General features: G+C 41.9%; 1 protein-coding gene across 2 annotated transcripts in view; it reads right to left on the reverse strand.

Moving 5' to 3' along the window:
- The window catches only part of scube1 (signal peptide, CUB domain, EGF-like 1), a 151,236-nt gene that overhangs the window by 58,793 nt on the left and 66,513 nt on the right, over positions 1-25,930 (reverse strand). Inside the window, exons 5-7 of one of the 2 annotated variants that reach the window (XM_038738664.1) lie at positions 10,083-10,211; positions 7,889-8,005; positions 2,063-2,152 (exon numbers count right to left, since the gene is read on the reverse strand). In XM_038738664.1, the coding sequence (XP_038594592.1) occupies positions 2,063-2,152; positions 7,889-8,005; positions 10,083-10,211 (336 nt within the window). The remainder of the gene's footprint in view (positions 1-2,062; positions 2,153-7,888; positions 8,006-10,082; positions 10,212-25,930) is intronic. The other variant, XM_038738665.1, reaches the window with a different exon arrangement.

A 25,930-nucleotide genomic window follows, 5' to 3' on the forward strand; every position in this document is an offset into this window, starting at 1 on the left:
GTGGGATCACAGAATTTACCCAGAAACAACATGTTTTAATTTCTGATTGGCTTAATGGCTCTGACATTTAGTAGGCTACAGAGAAAGCTATGAGCTCGGCACAAAAATGATTGTCCAACAATTGAATATAGTGGGACAATTTCGAGGACGTTATCTCTTAAGTGAGAAATAGCCTACAAGGTGTGGCGTGTGAGTGTGTGAACTGGCTGAAATGCGTGTGTCTCACACGAGACTTGAGAGCCCTGTATATGTTTATTGGTCAAGCCAACTTCAACAGTGTTAGCTGACATGAGTGAATGTTGCAAACTTTATTCTGTTATTTCTATAAGTGCATATTTGTTGGCAACTAAGAGGTCATCAAATCGTTAAGAAACCTGGAGGTAATTACATCATAGTGTCCACAGAGCAAACCTTCAATCTTTAGACCAGGTTTATGTCTGACATATCTTTAACAACACACTGCATCATTAGCCAGCTGAGCTACTGTGGCTGACCCTGATCCCAGTAGGTTGATTTGAAAAGAGGAAAACCTCCCTACAGGGATGACTGAGAAAGCTATGAACTCGGCACAAAAATGATCATCCATCAATTGAATATAGTGGGAATCTATCCCCGTGAGATGTTTAGGACTTACAATAGGGCAAACTTTGAACACTACAAGTTACAAGTGGAACCCCAGCAGGACAGGTGACATGCTGATACAACAGGAGGTGAAGCAGGTTTTAGCCAGTGAGGAGAAATAAAATATTCTGTTAAAAGGTAATTGAGGTAGGAGAGAGAAAGACAGAGAACCAAAACCAATCATCCACTCTTTCTCCAAGTCACACTGGCCAGAACCTGCTGAAAGGAAACTGAAAGTATGGCACGTGGTTTAATAGACTACAGAGTGTACAGCACATGGGTTTGGAGTACAAGATACCGGGAGACATTTCTGATGGACCTCCGTCTTAGAAAATAAAACAAAGGTTAAATTCAAAAAAGTAGAGGACCAAAGAAAAAGTCATAGGAAAAATATGAATTAATTTATTGAAAGATGGGTTGAAGACCTGAAAGCAAGACGTGGCGCAGTGCGGTCCTTCAGAAACCAAATCATAGCCTTCACATGTTTTTTCAAAAGCAGATGTCATTGATACTCTAATTTTCATTAATAGTAATCCCTTGGCATTTATAGTAGGCATAAAACACCAAAAGACAAACTTGGATCAGGTTTTGACCAGTAGTTCCTTAAATGTGGTTCAAGGATGCCAAGGGGTTCTTCATCCCCCAGAGACAAAAGTAATATTTGACGATTTCTGCCTGGTGTTTAACACATAACCATCCCACCAAAACACATTTATGGTGCAATTTTAAAGTACAGATCTGATGATAACATTTTCATATAAGGGCTAACGTGTGATTGATTGATTTAATATTAAAAGGTTTAGGGAGCAAACATCCATTTGGTCACAGGGTTGTCAAGTCTGCTGACTTTAATCTGATTCACTAAGTAGAAAGGACTGGCATGTCTGAGACACTTCACCAGCAGCAAAAGCTCTCATGGGGCTGGTGTTTTTTTTCTTCACCTTCTCTATTCTGAGGATAATGGGTTTGAGAATATTTTGCAAAGTACAGTGCAAAACTTTCCTTGCGTGGTTCTGTCATCACTGGACAAATTGGGTCTATGACCTTTTCAGGGGCTTTGCTTTGCTGGTAAAGTATCCTGTTTTTGTAACAGGTAATAAAAAAGGAGGGAAATGGAACACAAAACATTTCAAGTAAGGTGCAACTGGGAAAGTAAATGTTAGTCATTGAGAAAACTTTAGAGCCAGCCAGAAATTTGGCAGGTACAGTTAAGGAGGAAGGGTTTAAAGGGAACAGCGACCTCTTTTAATCCGTTTTCATCACGTTAGATACAGTTGCAAACCAACTTGACTGTGGGAGTAGACACAGTGGGCATCAAAGGTTTACAAAAAAATGTACAAAATTAGGAGAGAGGAGGACGAGGAGGAACAGAGAGGAGTGGAGTCGGGGATACAAGCACAAGCGCCAAGGCAACACATAGAAAGAGGAAGAAAAGAGTTACCCATAAGTAGCCGCCGTTTCACCCGCTTGTCCACATCAGCTACTGACGTGGCATTGAACTCAGAGCTCTCAATTGCAGCCTCATCTTTCTCTAAAACACAAGTGACAAGGGGACAAACAGTGAGCAGCAGGTTAATGAGAAGCCCAAATGACCAGACCTTCAGCCCCTCTTGGCGTTTGAGCAAAAAACCAAAGCCAAGAAGCAAGAAGCGATGAAGAAGTGCCAAAATCCCTGTTAGAGTGTTAATCCCCAAACAAATGATAAATCCCCCAGAGCAAACAAAAGAACAAAACAAATGAAAATGATCAGTATCAGTGTGGAGCTGACAAAATGAAGCGGTAGATGGGCAAGTAGGTGGGTGGGGGAGGGGAGGGGAAGAGGTTCAGGGCTTACATATGAAAAAAGGGAGATAGGTAGAGGATGAAATGGGATTGGGGCGAACGTTAAGGGGGATTTTGATTCTGATGTTGACGTTGCTGGTGGAGTTTCTGTCTTCCATGTCAAACAGCCACACATTGTCAGCAATGATTCCCTTGCATTAGAATGGAGGAAGATGAGAAAAAGAGGGAGGGTAGTAGACCTGTCCAACATTTCCAAGACAAGCTGCTTTATATGTGGGCACCGAGACAGAAGCAACAAAAAAGGGGGTGACGATGAAGACCAGTAAGACGAGAAAGGGTGGAGCAGGGGAGGAGGATAAGAGGTCAAACAGCAGCAGGAAGTACTCAAAGAGGCGAGCAATGACAAGATGATCGAGAGGGAAAGATGAACAGAGTGGGAAAAGAGAGCAAGGGAGAGAAGGATGAAAAAAACCCACAGGAAGGGGTTTATGAGGGAAGGAAGGGTGCACACTGAGGTGCACACTGAGAAATGGGGTTTGAAAGGGGAGCGTAGGGAGGGCATGCAGAGAAATAAAAAAGCAGGAGGAGGTAGTCTGGGGGCAGCGCTGGTTGCCTGTTTGTCTATGGAACACATCACAACTGGCTTTAACCGTCAACGCTGGAAAAACTACATTCCCAAAGCTGGCCAGTGGAGGTGGGGGGGGGGGGGGGGGGGGGGGGGGGGGGGGGGGTGGCAGTGTCCATGGTTGTAGAAGGAGGGAATCGCTGTTAAGATGGCATGCATGTGGTGCGGTGTTGGGGATGGTGAGTTTGATGATGGGCCTGGGAGAGGGAGGCAGCCTTTCATTGGGCTTGAGTCATTAGGACCTGAATGAGCCACTTGCCGTGCTAGGACTAGGCTTTGATGTACACACATAGTCCTATGGGGTGGGGGGTTGGATATGAGGGTAATTAATGTCCTTTCCATTCCCCGGCCCACTACCGTTTTCTCTCTCTCCTCTCAGGCGCTTGATGGACAAAGTGGAGGACTCTCTGAAGTCCACTCAGGGATGAATGGAGGCTTTCTGGTGCTCAGCTAATGGCTGAAATGTGGCTGCGTGTACGAGTGTGTGTGATTGTTGAATTGAGAGCTTGTGCATACCAGTGTGTGTGCTTTTGAGGGTGTGAAGAAAACTGTCAGAGAGGTGTGTGTTTGTGTGTTCCAAAGAGTCTATGGGTGTCTATGGTCGGAGGCCCACAGACAGAGGGGAAGTTTTAGAGAGTCTGACCTACACAAGGCGAGGAGGGGGAAGTGTTAAACCACTCGACAATGCTACAGCTAGGAAGAATGGTAAAAACCAATGCACTGGAGGGAAACAGAAGGAGCGGGTCACTATAAACACCAGTAAAAATGTATTTCAATTCAAAAAAGGAAAATGAAAAAGATAAAAAGAAAACAGTCAGGGCTCTCCCATGCAGCTGGACCAGCAGACAAACAGACAGACGGACAGAAAGTTAGTGAAAGAGGCAGTGGCGTACAAACGGACAATATGGCACATTAGGAGTGGACACATGCATGTTGTGAGAGCAAAGAAGGGTGAGCGGTGCAAGTCCTCTGTTACAGTGTATGGAGCTGATGGATGGGTATGAGGCACGGACGTCATTTTGGTTTTGGTGGGATTTGGGTTTTCAAGAAGTCTGTTGCTTTTCAGTTGGGACTTGTGAGGCGGTGGAGGATGAGGAGGTAGTGAGAGAGCTGGAGGAGGAGGAGGAGGAGGAGGAGAAGGAGGAGAAGGAGGAGGAGGAGGAGGTTAGCTTTGCTTTCGTGGGAGCTTTACCTAAGATCAGGCTGCAATTGAGATGTCCGTTTTTAACCACAGAGTCTAACATGTGGTCCCCCCCACCCACCCAGAGTATCTTTCCTCTTCTGCACTGGGTATTAAGTCCACCTGAATTTGTTTTAAACATGGATGCTCAGACAAGACAGGCAATCAGGTACTATCACCAGAAAGCTGGAGGAGGTGGAGGAGGAGGAGGAAGGAGGAGCAGAGGGACAGTGCTACATAGAAAGGGTAAAAAGGGGGCCCATAGAGCAGTTGGGACAGTCAGACCACAAACACAAAGGTCCTTTCTCTCGTCAAGTATGAGGAGAGACAGAGAGAGAGAGAAAAGACATTGGGAAAGGAGGGAGAGGAGGGTTCCCGCTCGCTCTCATTCTGCTTCATATTTGAAGCCTTTACTTGATGGTGTGTTTCACTTCTTCAAAGCAGCTGGAAAGAAAAAGGGGTTATCGGCAGTCAAAACCTGGTGCAGCTGAAATGCAGCACAGCAATATGCTCGAGTGGTGAGGGGGAGAGAGAGAGGGGGAGAGGGGAGGGAGAGACAGAGAGAAAAAGGAAGAGAGAAGGAGAGCGGGGGACAGAGAGAGAGACAGGGAGAGAGGGAGAGAGTGGGGAGAGAGAGAGAGGTATTTCCAGTGTTCAAACACAGCAGGAAGGACAGCACATCAAGATGACATCACTGTGTGTCCGTGTGTGTGGTCTACAGCAATGACATCATTCAGAAGGTGTGCAGGTGGTTATAATCTCGTCCAGTTTTTTTAATGTGTCATTAGGGTTCCACTGCCCCATTCCAAATAAACCACAACTTAACCAAAGTCACATGGACTCTAAGCAGCTCATTGATTGGACAAAGGTTTGGTGACCTGTCATCCTGTCAGGTTAGACATTCTGTCAGCAGAGGGGGGTCAAAACAAATTTCGGATTCTGCAGTGATTCAAGGATTTCTGCCTTGAAAGAACTGCTATGAACACATTTGAAGACGTGAAGACATTTCCAAATACGACTCATTTTATCATGCTAAACTTTCTGGGGTTGAGGAACTGCGGCAATCAGATTTCAGCCTCCATTTCATTATACCCACAAATCCTGGATTTGATTGACAGATGCCACTGCAGTGATTTTAGTAAAGAGAACTTTCTTTTTTAGATGTTCTGATGCCACCTGAATTCAAACCAAACCAACGTGAAGAAGAGCTGTCATAGTTCAAATGAACTGTTCTATGTTCTACATATAACCTACTCAAGTTGTGTTCAGCCCAAAATGGCACGATTCCATGCAAAGTCAATGCAGAGATGTGAATAGACGCAAACAGACTCAAATACCCCCGAGTGAAGAATATGGGTGATGCTGTTTGGTGAAAGCCTATCAGTGTTGAAATGATGTTATGAACAGGAACACAATTTAGAGAGGTGCTGTAAAAATGCTGTAAAATAGACATGTTTATAGTTTATATTAATCAGTTTACAAAATGCAAACTGAGAGAGAAAATAAAAAATATTTAAATCAAATCATTTTTTGGTGTGACCACCCTTTGCATTCAAAACAGCATCAAATCTTCTAGGTACAACGCACAAAGTTATTTCAAATGTTGACTCATCAGTCCAGAAAACCTTTTTTCATGTCTATTTTTTAAACCATTCTTACTTTCCAGTATTTTTCCACATATGCCTAAAACCCTTGCATTGTACAGTATGTGGTATCTATGGAGGTAAGCCGCTCCTCCTTTCCTGAAGGGGTACATCCATTGGCTGTTAATGGCAAATATTCGTGGGTTGTGAAATACTCCAATAAATCCTCCAGTGGCTGATTTCACGTGAGTAACGCAAGGCAAAAATTCACCTTTGGTCTGAACACAACTTTCTTACAGTGTAGACCCACCTCTTGAAAATGACCATAAATGTTGTAGCTTTGCAAGCCAGCTCAGCCAGAATTAGTCATATCTATACTATTCTATTTGTTGTTATCATCAAAGCTGACTATTGCTATTACCTGAGCCCAGTCCATGTTGGATGTACATTTTTGACCCTTTATTTTGTCCAAGGTTTATTTTTACCTCCAAATGAACAATACACACAACAACAACACAAAGTAAAAGAACAGAAAAGATATGTTGCCAAAGATAACAGCATTGTATTTAATAGTCAAAACCTTAATTGCATCTCCATACCAGAATCTAAAATCAGCATAAACTTTTTCATTCAACCAAAGCATCCCATTAAGAGTGTGAGCACTTTGCTTACTTATACTGCATTGTACGGGAATATTTGAGGAGCTATCAATCAAAGACTGTCCAGGGACAGGGAACAAATTTGCTTTTGAGAGGTTACTGCAATCTGTAACTTCAGCACCTACTTCTACAATGAATGAATGTAAGAATTTATTTATTTATTTATTTTAAACCTGTCTCTCCCAGCAGCCTGGTACACAGTATGAGGAGCTGGATACCACAACGTGCCAGACAGACTTTACTTTAGCGAGATAGTTTTAATATACTCCTTTATTATGTATTTATTTATGTATTAATTTGTTAGAATTAGAATTTATGAATACTCCTTTAATTCATTTAACAAAAGTAATTTGAGTCAATTAAATGGCAGGTGAGTAGTCTGATCGAAGAAATCATGCATTTCTGCTTTTTAACTGTTAATATAACTTTGTACCTTAATACCTGCCTGGGCTCCATTAATTATAGGATCCTAAATGCCAATATATGTACACATACTACAACCAGTGTGACAGGTGGTAATAAAAAATTCTTTCAGGCTCTACAAACTATTTCATACATACAGAAAAACAGAGTTATGAACAACTTCACTCACCTGGAACATCTTATTCATCCTCTACTGATAAGAAAAATAGCAAGATGAAATATCCTCTATGTGAGAACCAGGATGTGGAGGCACGCTTCTCCTGACAGTCATATGTACAAATGTGAGTCAAGTGAGTTTGACATGAATGTGTTTTCAGAGTCATTCATTTTCCACCAGCCAGCTCAAAACATATTACTGCTCATTCCTTGGCCCTGAAACTTTACCACTGTGATAATCCCTCCAAGACTTTCTACGGGCATTACCATAGTGATGGCGTGTTTCAGACATAGATGCTTATGTTCAACACAGGAACACTGGAATGTCATTTATCCACCAATCAGCATTTATGAGATTTTTTTCCTATGAACCTCTACTGCAGTGTTAACCTCCAAGGTGAGACAGCTCCACCAGTCTCTACCTAGTCTGGTTTAATAGTAGTTTAATAGCTGCTTGAAATTAAACACGGTGCTATCTGCTGTAGGAAAAGTAGATTCAAGCTATTATTCATACACAATGACACTTTTCAGCAGCTACTGAATAACTGGCTTACACACAATAAAATAACTGTTTACACTACCAAAGCAGGTTAGATGCAGGATCCAGCGTGCATGAAGCTAGACTACAGCATTTCATAAATACAAGGCTGGGGAATGGGGGAGCCAGGAGATGACGTATGTGCCACCTCACCACCTCCAACGACAAACCCTCCACAACACTTCATCATCTCATTTTGTTACTTTTCCTCTTTGACATCATCTGTGCCTCAGTGAAACTGTCCAGGGGCTTCTATCATACAGCAGATGTTACAGCGAAACAGCTTTAGCGAACTGGGAAGCCATCGTGGTAATCACTCACCGATGCAGGTCTTGCTGTCTGAGTGCAGGGCGTACTTCTGATGGCAGCCACACACCGGCCCTGTGTCCGTGTCATCGCATGTGTGCTGGCACCCGCCGTTTCCATAGTTACACGTCACTGAAGACAACACACACACATTTGAACCTTACTCCCAGCTTGTAGCTCATGACATTTTAAATTGTCCACTAATTCCTTATTTAGATACAGTAATGATACAGGCGGACAGAAGGGGTTTTACGCTGTGCAGGAATAAATCATTTAAATAATGCCCCACTGGCCTGACATGGAAGGATGAAAAGAGAGAGAAGGGGAAAGACTGAGAGACTGAGAATATTAGGGAGTGGTGGGAAGAGAGGGAGAGAGAGGGAGAAAAAGAAGAGGAGAGTGCAATACGGTGCAAGCGGAGAGAGTAACATAGGAGGGAGTTACACTAGGAGAGCAAAAGGATGAGGAGGAGAGAAAGAGGAGATGGGTAGAATTCAATGAAAGAGAGGGAAAAGAAAGAGGGAAAAGAGGAGTTAGGAAGAGAGGGTTTGATGGAAAAAAGAAAGAAAAATTGTTTTTAGTGTTTTTTAGTCTGTGGAAAATATGGCATCATTTCATATCACAGTTTATATTGAATGAAGAAATTAGTATTTCCATCATTTACCTAATACACTGCTCTCGTTTCTTGGGACACTTTGGTGTTTTGGTTTTGTTTTTTAGGGATAAGGCCAGGGAATATTTGGAAAAAGTCTGGGTCATGTTCTCTTTTGGGTAAAAAAGTTAGTTGATTCCAACAAGGGTGCCAAAATAAATGACAAAATATGCTGTTGGTCCATGCCCTCCAGAACGACAGCATAACATCGCCAAAAGTTAAACCGGGAGAAAGGTTTCGTTTTCTGAATTCTTTCTTCGGAAAGAAAACAAAATAGAAAGAATGTGAACAACGCAAGAGATGAGAAAAGATGTGGGGGAGTAAGAAAGACAATGGACTCGAGAAAGAGAGACAAGTGATTTAACTGCAGGAACTCAGAACCTTAGCCCTTATCCACCAGAGAAAAAGGGTTTTAACTTTACTTCATTGGCCCTAAAACTGTCAGCTAATAATAGTTTTGTCAAACACCATGTCAGATGTTTGTCATTTGTCCTCTGTACATTTAAACTGTTCCTTGTCTAATCTCCACAGTTCTTGAAGGGAAAAGGGAAAGCAAGTGTAAATACACATGATAAAATCTTTGGGAGTTTTTCCTAAACTTTGCAGTTCCCCCTAAAAAAGAAAGGAAGAGAGGATGGTAGAAAAGATATAAAAAAGAAGATGAGGCAGAGAGGAAAAGAGGGAAAGGAGGTAGGAGACATACCAAGCAAGAAAATGGAGAAGAGAGGTGAAAATGGAGAGAGACAGAGAGGACATGAGAGGAGTAGGAAGGCAGGCTGGAGAAATAACTACCACTTCTTTCATCACTCGTTTATCACTGTCCTGTGCTGCCATGCTCAACAGGCCAGCACAGCACTGGGTCCCTCGCTGCTAATGAAATATTACTATAGCAGGAGACACATTAGAGCCTCCACATCTCTAACACTCTCACCGTCTGAGAGAAGAAAACGATGTGTTGCCAAACAAAGTGGAACTAAAAGCTTATTTTCCCCCTCAAAAACAGTAGACTTAAATTCCATGGCTGCAGGCACTCGGCGTGAAGGGGGGGCGGTTAGAGACGTGAATTCTCTCTACTGAATCCTTCAGCACCTTCCGCTTGGCCTCAAACGCTTCACTGATTTTGGTATTAAATGTCCACCCTCATATTTTACCGCTGAAGGCCTACTGGAACTTGTCCATCATTGCTATTACAGATGTTTATTCCAGGAACATTTTAGATCCTTCATCGACCAGTACATAACCTCAATAAAATCAAGTCTATGAAACAAAGTAATACCTTAATACCTTGCTGCCATGTGAGTTGTAAAATAAAGTGACAAGTCAACTGACTAAAGATTAACAGATGACGGAAAGCCTTACTCAAAAGAGCATTTGACTACATGGAGGATTTCAAGACACCCAGCGTCTATGAGCTGCTCATTCTATGTGAACAAATGTGAACAAACTCAACACATACGTTGGAGACCAACTAGGCTGACCTCCCGGTTGGGGTGTGTTTGTGTGTGTGTATGTCAGTGTGGGGATGTGATGACCACTGAGGTCAGGTGTGATACGTACGTGTACAGTCTTTCTGGTTTTTGGCCAGCTCAAAGCCAGGACGGCACTCACACGACACCCCGCCTTTGCCTGGAGCCTCTCTGCAGATGTGCGCGCAGCCGTGCTCCTTGTTCATGCAGTTCATTCCATCTGTTCAGGGAACAAGGACAAAGGAACAGAGCTGTGGAACTTTTGTCTGACTGCACAGAGAACTCAGCTGACAAGTGATCATCTCTGCAGGCACACGCCCCAGAAAGAATTTCTAGAATTTCTTTATAACATCAGGCATTTATGACTAAATAAGCAGCAGTCAGATGTAAAAACATCTTTAGTTATGATTTATTAACATTTCATCAGGACTGTATGGGTGTGGTTGGATCCTATTTGATTGACATTGACCAACCAACCCACCAACTTCAAATCTTGCAAACTTCTAGTCGGTGCGGCCCCACCCACTCCAAACCAATAAGACCAGCACAGAGAAAAAGGAAACACAACTTTGTAAATGCAGGTTTAATACTGTGTATATAAATGTAACATGTAACAAGTTCCAAATATATTTTTTATGAAAATTTCAATCTAGTTTCAATCAACCTTAGCCCTTATCCACCTGAGAAACAGGTTTTACATCTGTGGCCCTAAAACAGCCAGCTAAGTAGTAATTTTTACCAGGCCACAACCTCTGCCTCTGACTGACTACATCAGACATTTGTAATTTGTATATATATATATATATATATATATTTGTATATTTCATTTACATTTATTTAAAACAGGAAATATTTGTGGATTTTCTTTGCACTTAAATACAATGATAAATATTTGTGTGCATTGAAAAATATTTTTGTGGAGTCATTTATTTATAAATCCCAAAAACCAGACATGGAAATGTCAGTCACTGGGTCTGTCGGTCAGTCCACCACTTTGGTCCAGACTGGTCTTTACATCAATTGTTTCCATGAAATGTTGTACTCATATTCATGATCCCCAGAGGATGAAGCCTTCTGGCTTTGGGCCCCCGAGTTTATCTCTAGAGACGTGCAGAACTCTAAACCCACGTAGAGTTGAATATTTTCATATTTTAGTCGAATCATTGACCTTTTTGCTGTCACTGTACACTTAGCAAATCAGGATAACAGTATGGCAGGAAATAAACATTTTTACACCACAGACAATGTAAATGCTCCGTTTTTGTATACCGTCTTTCCAGTGATTCATATATATATATATATATATACACATATTTAGACAGACAAACACAGAACAAATTGAGTTGTGGAAACCCATAATTCCCTCCAGGATGATTTATGTGAACTCACTGCTGACATCTATTATACAACAGAGAGTGAGGAGGCTTGTAACTGAGCAGACCGGACCTGTGAGTGCAATCCTCATGCTGAGCTGAACAGCCACGGCTCATCAAACAATTGTTTTCCTTTCCTAATTGTTAAAAGCCAACTCTATGCTTTCTGAAATCCTACTTTCTCACACACTAAAATCTAGACAATTTATACTCAGCCCATGTTCTCAGCTGTCACTGATCCAAGGCCGTGTCCTGTCAGCACTGACACGGCTGGTCATCCCTCCTCCTACTCGTCTTCTGATTCCTCCATCCCTTCATTCCTTCACCCAGACCTGTTTGATGTGCTCTCCTATCCTGGTGATTTACAGAGCACACTATGGCAATAATATCTGAAATAGGCCAGTGTTCATCAGAGGGGAGAGTAGCTAGGGGAGGAAGCAAGGAGGCGGAGGATGGAGTGCCAATGCTCTCCCGAGAGTCGAATCAGGAGGGAGAAGCCAGCCAAAGATATCACTGAGCTCTGGGAAGAACTGCAAAAGTTAGTTTGGGAGTGTGCAGGGGTCTGCTCATCATGGCACAATCAGATGTCTTCACTCACAAAAGATGGTTTTTGTCTTGTGTATTGTATGTGTTTGCACTCCAAGCTTATGAAAGTTTTAGATATGATGTTTTCATTTAACTTTTATTTTACATGAAAGAATGGCCTCCTTCACACTCACATTGTAAGAAGTGTGCCTCTTTCTTAGATCTCACTTATGTGAGTCTTTTTCTTCTGAAATGAGAGTGTCAGACAAGAAAAAAAGACAGATGCAATCTGTCTCCTAGAGGATGGACTAAATGGACTTCAACCACAACAAAATGAACTCCCTTCTCTTCTGTTACCAAGACGTCGTCATTTTGTTTCTCATTGCAAGCCATCCTCTAGTGAAGATATAGATGTCCTCAACATCATCAGCATCAGCCACTAGTCAAGCAAGTGCCCCAAAAGACACGTTGTTCTGTTCAAGTAAGGACCTTACCATGGGAGACACTGTTCATTTCCTGTTTCCAACCAACAGTCATCACTGTTGGTTTTTTAAGTATGACCACAACTGTTCCATGACCACGTTTACTATTGTAGCCAAATCAACGAAGCTTCCCTAAACTTAACAAAGTAATAATTTTTTGGGTCCAAACCTAACCATTTTACTACAAAACCAAACTAACCAAACTAAAACAGATCCATTTTTCAGCAGTGCCTTTTAACAGTTTTGTATGGCACTGAAAAATGAAGCCATCCTGCTAATATGGCTAATACAGAAAAAGCGTGCCGTTCTGCTGTCACGCAATTTGGAATAACTTCTTGAGTTTCTCTGTTATGGGGTTACTATAATTTTGGGGAATATAATTAATCACTTATAAAACATCAGCTTTGGTGGTGCTATCAATGATCAATCAAACTGAACACTGAACCATAAATTAAAACCTACAGCAGGACTAACCCTAAGCCTTTGCAATTGTGTGCTGAAAAATACTTACACCACACCATTTCTACCTTTGAAGACGTTCCCCATTCCAACCAATTTTACCAACATTTAATACATATATTTGGATTTGGGAAAAAAGTTTCTTAAAATGCATGACCTATTTGACCCAAATGACCATTATTCTTGAAAGCTTTGTGCCAGTGCAACAACATGTTGGTGACCTATGAGCATTATAGCAATTCTGCATTCCACACTGCCAGCACTACAGAAACATGGTCAATTCTAGTAGTCATAATTCAGAATCAGAATCAGCTTTATTTGCCAGGTATGTGTACACATACAAGGAATTTGACTCTGGATTGTACAATTCTCACGATATGCTTACTAATACAATATTACAATAATAAAATCAGACACAGGCTACAGTATAGAGAACACATATATACACACTATAAACAAAAACAATATATACAGATTGAGACAATAACTAATAATAATAGTCCAGCACTGTCTATTTTTATTCAGATCAAAATCCTCAAAATTTGTTCTGTTATTAAAATATGTTCTCCTTCTCTCCTCTTTCAAAGAATGAAACTTAAATCCCCAAATTTATAACAAAATTACCAAAACTTCATCTAGATTTCTTTTTTTAGACACACCCTTTCCCTGATCCCCATGGTGAATAATGTCCCTTCATGGGGCCCAAGACCATTTCAAGTACCTCATTAGGGTGCCATTTCCCCTAGAGAGTCCCCTTCACCAACAAAAAGTCCTTTCTTAAACACTGCCATTCTAGCTGCCCACTCCCAACAGGACCATTCCATCAAAGTCCAGAATCAAAGGAACCAAAGGAAATTGTGCATTTACATGATTAACAAAAGCTCAAACAAAATCTGCCCGCCTGTTCAACATTATATAATTCAGACACTATATTTCAGGTAACATCTAATAAACAACATTCTGATACACAGCCAAATTTGCACCCTGTACAACCCAGAAAATTGGCAGCACAATGAAGCCAGAGGATGCATTGATCCTGTTTAAAAACTCATAAGAAAGCAGAGTATCTACAATCAATTCAAACCTGGGAGAAGTCAAATAAACTCAGACAGAGGGAGGAGGTGGACACAGACCTGGCACTTGGCACAATCCAGCCTAAAACAACAAACAGAGCGGCGGCTGCGGCTTCTCAACGTGTCCGATGTGACGATGCAGCGAGGCCGAGAAGCAAAGCCTGCAGCTCACTGACACGTTTACTTGTCAGACTTGAATAACCCACATGGGTCCCTGGATACATACTCAGCCAGATCTGATGTCGAGCTCTGTTTAGCTCAACGTCAGCGTTGACCTGCTGATTCACAGACAGAGACAGGCAGAGACCACATCGACACGGTCATATACACAAATCAAGCAAAAATAAAGTGACACACTGGAGAAAAACTTCCTGCGGGACGATTCAATACCATGCACAACTCAAACATACTCCAGAGTGACTGCCTTGTAAAGAAAAATGCTGGTTCTGAGCAGTGTTAAACCCATTTCCCTGCTTTCTGTAATGCTCACTACTAATTCAGCCAGTGCACAATATTTTTACATTTTTACTTCCAAACAACAACATTGCAGTGCATTTCACATTTGCATTTTCCACCTACAACAAATGAAAGGATCTTATGAGCATGTTGGTAGTATGACCAGGTGTTCCATGAAAATGAAATTAATAGAGGTCTGGAGACACAACATCTGTTACAAGGGCAGCCACACAGATGATCAAGTCACAAGAAAAATCCCTGGTTATCATAGCATCATAGTTATTTGGTGATTTTTGACTGACCTTCTGGTTCAAATTTCTTAATATAATTTTTCAGTGTAATGCTTTATTATAACAACTTTGAAATGTGCTTGGCAAAACTGCATGATCATGTGACTTCTCATGTTGCTACTCTACTGGACTTCATTTTATTTATTATTTATTTATACAGCACCAATTCATAACAGGAGTTGTCTCATTGCACTGTTCATATACACGGGTCTAGATGGTTTTCTTTGCAACATTATTAACAAAGACACAGCAGCTCGTAGACTCAGGGTGGGCCTTGACCTGTTGGAGAGAGACAGAATAGCCCTACACAAGTTACACATAAAGATGTAAAGTAATAGGTGCAATGCTAACATACTGTTGTTAACCAGATATCTTTGTCATTTGTCACCATCTTAGTTTATCATGTTAGGATGCTAACATTTGCTAATTACTAATAAACACAGCTTAAGCTGAGGAATGTCATTAGAATTTTGACCTCATGGTGGCACTGGTTTGTAGCAAATTTCAAAGATATTTCAGTAAAAGCCAAAAATCTCAACCTGATGGTGCATGGCACTGTAAGTCAGAGGATCATCAAAGTCATTATGATTCATTCATCTGATCTTCATGTATAAATGGGTGGAGTAATCCTTTAACAAACATTTTTGGGTACATACAATATTTTAGAACAGACCTGTGTGTATTCCATCAGTTTCAGATAGAAAACTACTTTAGTCGCCTCAACACTGATTACTAATCAGTTTACAAAGACTTGAATCTCTTGAATTTTGTGTACAGAAATTACGCTGATCAAATTTCTTGAAGTGAATTAAGTGAAATGATGGTGTGTTCTGGGAGATGGCTTAGAGGGTATTTCTGAAGGTGGTTCTTAACAGTAAAGTGGAGTCTATGTCATTTTTGACTGAGCAATGAAAAGGTAGAGAGGTTGTCTTTTCTTCTTTCCAGCTGGGTGTGCAGCTTTGTTTGGATTGGGGAGGTCATCAGGTTTACAACTACTGAAGCTCCTCACTGGGAACCCCAGCAGGTCCAGATAAAACATCAAGACGTGTCTTCATGGCCCAATGAGTACCTCCAGGACACAGTCTGTCTCTCCTCGCCTCCTGTCTGTCTGTCTGTCTGTCTGTCTTTTCCCCTGCCTTTCTTTATCCACCTCTCCACACATCTCTCCTGCTCTCCCAGGAGTTCTGACTCCAGATGAGGTCCAAGCATATCACAGCCGTGTTATTACAACTTGACTCTTCCAGCGTTACACCCCAAAGCCTGGCTGGCACAGGACAATAGGAGAGGAACGAGTGAAGTAAAAGACAGAGACAGAGAAAAGAGAAACGGATCGAAAAATAGAGAGAAATAGAGGAATGAAGTGAAAGACAGAGAGAGAAAAAACAGAAATGAAGAGAAAGACAGAGAGAGAAATAGAGGAATGAAGAGAAAGACAGGGAGATAAAAAAGAAATCAAGAGAAAGATAGAGAGAAATAGAAGAACGAAGAGAAAGAGAGAAAGAGAAAAAAAGAGGAATGAAGAGAAAGAGAGAAAGAGAAAAAAGAGAAATAAAGAGAAAGACAGAAAGAGAAAAAAGAAATGAAGAGAAAGATAGAGCGAAATAGAGAAATGAAGAGAAAGACAGAAAGAGAAAAAAGAAATGAAGAGAAAGACAGAGAGAAAAAAGAAATGAAGAGAAAGATAGAGAGAAATAGAGGAATGAAGAGAAAGACAGAGAGAAAAAAGAAATGAAGAGAAAGACAGAGAGAGAAAAAAAGAGGAATGAAGTAAAAGACAGAGAATAAAAAGGAAATATAGCTGTGAGTGGCAACAACCGGGATCCAAGGAAGTCACAAAAAACGCAACATTTGACATTTTTAGATGAGAAGAACAGATGCAGACGACATAAGAGATTAAAGTGATCAAAGAATTTGGACTTTGAGATAATTGCAGAAACCCAAACTTTTACAGCATCACCTTGAGATCAGAGAGTGTCATATGTACCTGACTGCTGGGTGAAATGTTCAACCCACCTGCGACATTCTGTTTTCCATGTTTAAAGTTTAAGCTGCACAAACAATTTTAAGCAGATAAAAATAAGAAGGAAGTGTCACGGGATTCAAATAATGTAGAGAACGTCTCGGGTTAAGTATGTAACCCTTGTTCCCTGAGAAGGGGAACGAGACACTGCGTCGGTGACGACACTATGGATGACTATGACTATGAATGAAACTACTCCAATTCTATTGGTGTTGCTAGAACGGGAACGAGATACCCACTAGGCCGCGCCGAAACCCCTGCCTGCCCCCAGCGTGCAGAAACCTGTAGGCACGACTAAGAGGAGAGCGCACGGGTGCCGGGTGCAGAAGGAAGGTCCAGACTGCTATAACCGGATAAAAGTGTGAGGAGTGCCCAGCCAGCTGCCTCACACAAATACTGGAGTGAAGCCCCTGCGAGGAGGGCCCTAGAGGCAGCCATGCCTCGAGTAGAGTGCGCCCTCACGGCCATAGGTGAAGGTAACCCGCACACCTGATAGGCCAGAGAAATAGTCTGAACGATCCAGTTGCTGATCGTGTGTTTAGAAGCGGGGAGCCCAGCCTTGGGGGCCCCGAAACACACCAGCAACTGGTCTGCTTTCCTCCACCGGGCAGACCTCAGAGTGTAAATACTCAGCGCTCAGACAGGGCAGACCAGATGAAGTCTCCGTCCTCCGCTGTCACATGAGGTGGGGGATGAAACGCCTACAGCACCGTGGACCCTGCCAAACTGGACAGAACCTTAGGGACATAGCCCGGACAGGGGTACAGGATGGCTCTGACCCTCCCCGGGGCAAACTCCAGGCATCGAGGAGAAACCGAAAGTGCCTGGAGATACCCCACCCTCCTCAGAGAGGTGATAGCAAGTGGGAACCCTGGGCTCCAAGGAGGAAGCGCACGACCAGTGGAAGCCTCCCAAAGGCCCATCCCTCAGAGGGGTGTGGAACGCTGCAATGGCACCATTGCAGGGCTCTCATGTGCAGCAGGCCAGAAGGTATTATATTGGACGCTGCTGCCATGAGACCCAACTCCCTCTGAAAGTGTTTCACAGTGATGGTGTGGCCTTGTTGCACTCTGGTCACTGTGGACAAAATAGACTCGACGCGTGCTGGAGACAGGTGGGCCCGCATCGTCGTTGAGTCCCACACCACCCCTAGGAATGTAGTCCATTGGGCGGGCGTCAGCACGCTCTTCTTCACGTTGAGCCGCAGCCCCAAATGCTGAAGGTGGGCGAGGACGACATCTCGATGCCGAACCGCTAACTCTCGAGACTGGGTCAGAATGAGCCCTGGAGGCTCATCGGGGCCAGAGCTGCAGCTATACACTGGGTGAACGTGCGAGGGGGGAGTGCTAGGCCGAACGGAAGAACCCGATACTGGTACGCCGCGCCCCTGAAGGCAAACCTCAGGCACTTCCTGTGAGACGGACAGATGGAGATGTGGAAATATGCGTCTCGCAGATATCGTGACAAACCAACGATGGCGGGGATGGTGGTCATCTTGAAACTGAATCTCCTCAGAGATAGGTTCAGGGACCGCAGATCTAAAATCGGACGCAATCCTCAGTCCTTCTTGGGAACTATGAAGTACCGGCTGTAGAACCCGGACTCCCTGACTGGCGGGGAAGTAAGTTCTATGGCTCCTTTCTCCAGCAGAGAGTGAACTTCTTGTCCCAACACCTGGCTCTGCTCCGCATGCACCGCAGTCCAGACCACCCTGTTGAATCTGGGGGGGCGGACCCGGAACTGCAGCGCTACTCGAAACCTCAGGACCTCTTTCCCCGGGCCCGCCGAGACTGATAGATGGTCCTATCAGTCTCGCTTTGCTTCTGGCTCTGGCGGTAGGAGCTAGACGAGGGCTAAGCTCGTCTCTCCTTGGACGTTGCTGTCCTGGACCCAGACCGGCGGGGGAGATACTGCTCAAATGCCTCTCCCTGCGTTTTTATTGTGCCTGCTGAATAGAAAAAAGCTAATGTGTCCTGTGTGCCAGCGTGCTTATATACGCCTCCAGTTACGCCGTCACACGCTACCGTTCTAGTAACACCAATAAAATTGGAGTAGTTTCATTCATAATTCCACCCTGCCACGTCCAGAGGCAAGTGTCGTCACTGACGCAGTTCGAGTTCCCTCGAAGGGGAACTTAGGCTCACTACGATCACCCCCATTGTTAGCAAGTCTGACTTGGTCACGTGGGGATTTGAACCGTGGAACTTTCAGATCTCCAGAGTAGGTGGCTTACTTAATGGTGGCTGCTGGTGAGAGGCTGTTTCAACACACCTTCTCACAAGGTGAGGTAGTGACGTCACATGTGCCAGATCAGGATATATTGTCGGTTTAAATTTAAAACGCTTACAACAGTCAAGATGTTAGTGAGAAAATTCTGAAAAAAAATCACACATCATTCTGTCGGTTTTGGGTGCATTGTAAATTATTTCAGTGGCATTTGATCCAAAACTGAGCTAGAAAGAAAGTGTTGTGCATATTGTACAAGTTATAGCAATATACTGAAGATCACTGCAGACTCACCGTTTGGACAATCTAAAAACCCTTTGAAACACTTGATATCAGCCATCTGTAGAATGTCTGTGTTGATTTTGATAGAGTTTGAAGAAAGGCTTGTGGAGATATAGATGTTAATTGAATTAGCATATTCTGAAAAATATAGAGTGACTGACCTCTGAATTGACCATAGGTTGCAGTGAGGCAAACGTTTATCACATACCAGTGGATGTGCTGAAAAACATTTCAGCTCTGTAGGACGTACGGATGATTTTCTTAGTTTTTTTTAAAGTTTGGAATGAGAAATGTCTAGAAATTTACACTTCTTGTAATAAGCCACGCCTGCTTTGAGCAATCATTGCCAAATTTTAAACACCAACTGAGTAGTGATGCACAATTTGACATTTTTAGAGCAGAAGACCATTGAAGTAAAAATGCAGATGAATCCAGAGGTTAGAATGATGAAAGAAGTTTGACTCTAAACAAAGCTGTTTTCGAGATAATTTCCAAAAAGTAAAGTTCATTGTTATAGCACCACCATGAGGTCTATGAGTGCAATATTTTTTGCCTGAGTAGTGTGTGGAATTTGCAACGCACCTGCCAATTTTGCAGAGTTTTCTTGCAGCAGCTTTTGCTGGCCAAACACTTTTAGCGGAGAAAAAGAAGACAGAAAGAAAGAAAGAAAAAGAAGAAGAATCTGAACAAAAACAAAAGGGCTCCAGCAGCTTTGCTCCAGCAGCTTCGGGACAGGTATCTAGCACGTAAACTCACATGCTTTACAACATGACATCATCAATGTCTTAAGAGTTTTTTTTAGATAGTTTTGAAGTATAAATAGCCAACCTGCGAGAAGTGGTTCATTACACCATAAAAGTAGTCACTTCCTGTTGCCAGCGAGTCTTATAATACATTCAAAATTTGGTGTGGATGTGAGCATTTACACTGAAGTTACAACAACTTCCTGTTTTATGGCAAATAAATTATTTTGCACCCACGCTGTTCGATGAAAAATCACCGTTTGTAAAACTTTTAATCGTCAATGGGTTTAGACTACACAGCAAAAATTTGAAGTCGGTCGGACTAATTCCCTAGGAGGAGTTTGTTAAAGTACGGAGTGTATAAAAATGGCCGACTTCCTGCTGGGTGTCGCGCATTGCTCCAAGGGGCTTTTTTGTACGTCTGGACATGATACACGTTCCACAGAAATATCGTACACGTAGGTTAAACTCTGTCCAGGGGCTGCTCTGTAGGGGGCGCTAGCGAGCCATGCGCGAAACCCATAAAATATGAAATTTTTCACCCCGCCTGAATTATGTGCAAAGTTTGGTGAGTTTTCAAGCACATTTAGGCCCCCAAAATTGAGGTTACTTTGCAGAAAAAAGAAAGAAAAAAAATCCCTTCAGTTTCAATAGGGACCTAATGAAGTGAAAGACTAACAGATAAAGAAGAATGAAGTGAAGGAATACGAAAAAAGAGGAATGAATTAAAAGACAGAGAACAAACAGGAATGACAGAGAAAAACAAAAAAATGCCATAAAGGACAGAGAGATAAAAAAGAAGAATGAAGTGAAAAAGAGATAGAAAGAGAGAACAAAAATAGAGGAGGAGAGAGAGGTGGAGAGAGAGAGGCTCAGAGCGGCTCTCCTCCCTGCTTCCTCTGAGGCTGATGAGGAATGAGGTGATGCCGAGTGCCAGCCTCACAACCTGATCTCCTCACCAGGGACACAGACATTTCACAGCTTCAGTCAGCTGTGAAGAAAATATCACCTTAACTTCTGACCATGTCGCAACATTTAAAATGTGAGGAATTTGAAGCACTTACGCAAATACTAACTATAAAAATAAAGTCCCATGATATTAATAAAATACAATTTAACAAAATAGTCTACATATCACTGTGTTGTTTCTAAATCTGCCTTGCAAAAGATACATGTATACAAATGGAAAACGTATTAAAGGAGTTCCAATTTATTAGGACAGTTACACGTTTTGAGTCAACAATGTTGCTTGTGTCAAATAATGCTGGTAATCTTAATCCTAATTTACATTTTAACGCTGTGGTACTTCAGTGCTGTTCCAATACATTTAACACACCTGATCATTTCAGCATTAGTTTTACATTTCATGCTCAGGCTGAATGACTGCTTTGGTTATTGTGCAAACACACCTTTCCAGCCCATCCTACCCAGATGGCCATTTAGGTCAACTGTGCAGCAACTTATTACGACCATATTTACATTTATTGTTAGTTCACGACCTCTTGTGGCCGTATGACAGGAGCAAAGACAGAAAGTCACGTGACGTACTATAAAAAGGGACAGCAAGACAAGGTGGAAGACTGAGGTTCAAGTCCCATGTGAAACCATGTTAAAGTTGACTTATTTAAAGTTTTGTTAAATAACATTACGTAAGTGACTTACATCAAGTGAGTTAAACCACGTGACTTATGTAATGTTCTTTTTTAAAACCCAAACTAGGATCTTTTCCTAAACCTAACCAAACCACCACCGTTTTGCTACGTTAACCAAGTGTTTAACATCATGTGACTTACGTCACATATCGCTGGACTGGTACTTTCCAACGGTCGTGTATGTCGTTTTAGGACAATTGACAATTGACCTATTATGTGTATTTGCATTGATAATGTCATTGTCACTGTCATGTTTCTACAACTATGGACACAAACTCATGTGCAGGGTTTACTGACCACCCCAGAGACAAAAAAGGATTTTGTATTTGTATTTGATAGGGTTGATGGAAATAGCTTTATATTTTGTAACATTCCATGTTGTGTATTTTGTAGTTTAAAAATACTGCAAAATGCTTTGTGAGATGTCTACATGATGACATCATAAAAATATTGCCTCTGATTGGTGCCTACTTAGTAATTTATTACCCCAGACTTGATGAGATCAGAACAGAAAATTGATCAAGACCTGCAGAAGAAGCTCACGGTGAGAAAAGTGTAAGTAAATAAAGCGTTTCAGAGTTGTTGTCAAAATTACTTTATAAAGCCACAAGATGATGTAACTTGGTAAAATGCACACACTGTTATTGTCATTAACAACGTTGTGCTGCAACATCATTAAACAACACATTGTCAACCCATCCACCACTCCTGCTTGTTGTAGCTCAGATGATGCTCAGTAGGCCCTTCATTACCAAACTCCAAGAAAATTAGGATATAATTATGAGTCATTAGCAAACTGTTTGGTTTACCAAGTTTATGGTACCTTGGAAAAGTATTGTTAGTATTTTTGAAATACAGAAATACAGTAGTTTATTTTGATAGATGTCGGTGCTGCTGTATTTTGTAGTTTATTTTGATACACTAGTTGGGATCTTAAAAAAAATTTTGTTTTTGATGCCCATCCCTGATGGTAGGCACAAATCAATGAAGAACTCCACTTAAAAGGACTCTTTACGATAAACCTTTTTGCAAAGAACTTTTTTGTCCGTTGTAAACTTTGTGCGACCAGCAAAAAGCTTTCAACTGCGAACAATTCTACATCTAATTAATTGAAGTATCTGCTGAAGCAGCACAGTAACGTGAAACTTGTAGAAAGAAACTCTGGCCACTACTGCCAGTGATGCTTTGATTTGTCGGGAGAGAGTGGCGTTAAGCAACGGTGTATGTTTTTACAAAACATCCATCCATCCATCCATCCATTGTCAACCACATATCCTGCATACAGGGTCACAGGGAGCTGGAGCCAATCCCAGCTGACATCGGGCGAAAGGCAGGGTACACCCTGGACTTTTTACAAAACAAACTGCTCTTAATAAATACATGTGTCGAAAAACAGTTGTTTAAAAGTTGGGATTTACTCACTTTATTTTTAATTTCAGCCGGTGGTTAAGAAATGATATATGTTTTGTAAAAACCATACTCCTTCCTGCTGTTATGAATATGGCTAAAAAGTCGGGAGTCTGTAACAAGTAAAGTAATATTATTTCTTTTTTAAGGTGTAATAAGTAAGACTTGCCCAAAACTGTTCATAACCATATGCACATACAGTCAGGAATAAAAGATGGAACCAGTTCCATAAGTTACGACACCTCAGAGAGGACAGTATGTAGTTAATGTACGATTGTGTTGTACCGTCATTGTCAGTGTTTTTGAAAATGTTTCTCTCCCATGTAAGAAGCAATAGCCTTTCCATTTCCATGAGGCTGACATGAAACTCTGAAATTTATCGTATCATAGCAGCTTATGATAGCAATGATTTTAATCAATCTTGAAGTGTTTAAGGCTCCATTATCATGGGTAACGTTTGATTCTGTTCACCAGACTGAAAAAAAAGCCCCTCAACCGGCTTCCTCCCCCTCCCTCCACTTTTCCATCCATGCTCTTGTAAATGCCATTTTAATTGAAATCTGTCAGGCGCTGGCTGTGTCTCTCTGTCCCCGCTCTGCTCACACCACACTGCTATAGGTGCTAAGCCATGAATTTCAATGAGAGCTTTTCTTCAACTGACTGCATTGAACTCCTTTAAATAAGGACTGTGCCTTTCTAATAACCCTCCCCAAGCTCTTCTTTAAACACTAGAGGAAACAATCACCACACACACACACACACACACACACACACACACACACACACCTCCCTCATTCTTTTGCTTTCTCTTTCTGTATCTCACTCTAACTTCACACATGTCGCAGTTTGGAGGGAAACCAGTTGAATTAAAGCACTAAACAGGCAACCGGCCCTGTTCTTCAGAGCAAACACAACTAAAGCTTGGTAATGAATGGAACAAAAGTACTGTGTTTAACTTTTACTTCAGTGAATCTCCCCAAAAATGTATTCGCCTACAGCAATAACAGAGAGAGGGGACAAGTAGCAAAATGCCCTTTGTGACTGGAAGCAACAGCGTGTATGGAAAATGTGGTCTTAATTTGGAGAAACACTAACAAAGTGCCTTTACGGTTATCTCCTCTATTTACAGTGACTTTAAAGATCACAAGAGATGGCCAGTTGAACTACCTGGAAATCAGTGTTGAAGGAATAAACAAAAGTCAAGACTTCCCTGCAATAATTTACTTTTTTCCCAGGATAACTAGGATATCTAGCTAAAAACGTAACCCCTTGACACCTGAATTTTTTTACAGTAAAAAAAATATATATTTGTGTTTTCATTTGCTTTCAAGCTGATGTTAAATTAAGTGAAGATAGTTCATTTGTCTTTAGAACATAGAAAAGATATAAATTCAGGCATGATGTAGGTATGATGCAAATTAGCGACAACAGGCATAAATGAGAAACCAGGGCTTGCAAAAGGTTCCTAGGTTCGTATCAAATATGCACCAACAGGCATTGGGGGAATCCATGCGCTATCTTGGCTTGCAGTCTGAAAGGAAGAAGTGTGATGCGAATTCATGACAATCGGCGTCAAGGGGTTAAGGTCGGAGTGGCTATAATGAAGCTAACCTGAGGTTATTAGTGTGTGCAGTGGCAGGGTAGGATTGTCCTTTTAGAAATAGTCCTTGGTGGCTTGAGGATGCGGAGCATTGTTCATGGATATTTGCTTCTAACATTCTTTCTGCACCTTATACTCCAAAAACAAATGAACAGTCCAAATGTCAGTCCTACTGATATGATTCAGGACAGAGGTCTGTCTGATTCAGCCACTTGGTGAATCATCTGCTTAACTTACTTTTACTGATGAGTAAGTCTACAGCCATGCTAGCTGCATTTTAGTAATCAGTTTAATTGATGAATTGTTTCAGCCCTATTAGCAACACAAAGGAGGTTGATCCTACCTGCTAACCCTACCTGGTAGCACATCGGCCATGAGCTTTAGGGTTAGCAGGTCGACATGCAAACAATTACTGACTTAAGTTTAGGCACACACCCCAGTGATGGTTAGGGTAGGGGTAACCGGCTTCGGGGGGGCTTTCAACACCTTTAAGTCAAATGTAGTTAGCTAACTAGCTACTAGCTCTTCCGGTCTACTTTGAAAGCCTAGGGCATCTCATACTTAGGTCAAATAACTACGCTTTGTCAGCCTTTCTGAAAGTGTATTTGACGCCCTGAGATGAGAACAGGCTGGTTAACATAACATTACAATTTAAAACTTTGAATAAGTCACTGTTAACTTTTGCTTTCACACGGGACACAAACTCCGGTATCCTGGGTGAAAGTCCTGTATTTGTTTGACCTATCCCTCAACCCCATCCACCTCCTGACATGGACTTTGTCCTTTATACTTCGTCACCTGACATGGATGGGTTATGTTAAAAGCAAGGTGGGGGCAGAGGGGAAACACACTAGGTGAAAGGTCAGGGGATCAAAGTTATTTTAAGTTATTCGCTGAGGATCCCTCTAAGAATTGTTGAGATATTTCAAAAACTACAAAAAAATAACTCATGTGGCTTGAAGAAAGTCAGAGGATACCCAAAGTCATTGAGGATCATCCCCTGGGGACCATGAATGTCTGTGTCATGGTAAACCACTCTATAGTTGACTGACAGACTGAACGACGACTAGCATGGCTAAAATATTTTCCCTAACAGCTAAACTGCAAACTGTCAGTTTAGCATGAAAGGTAATTGGAAAACACTGCAGGTGAAAGGTCAATCACTTATAATACTGTAATAACAACATTCCTGGTATTTCCTGGTATTCGACCCTAATCAGTGGTGACCACATGATGTAGTGGGTGTAACAAAAATATCCAACCAATTAAGCCATTACACATTTTAACTAACTATCCCACCTTTCCATCTGTCCATCCTGAAATCCAACTGCCTTGCTCCCCATGAATAATG

Source organism: Micropterus salmoides, unplaced genomic scaffold, assembly GCF_014851395.1.
Source record: "Micropterus salmoides isolate LMB-PRFRI ecotype aquatic unplaced genomic scaffold, ASM1485139v1 Ms_hic_scaffold_23, whole genome shotgun sequence".
Taxonomy (NCBI): Eukaryota; Metazoa; Chordata; class Actinopteri; order Centrarchiformes; family Centrarchidae; genus Micropterus; species Micropterus salmoides.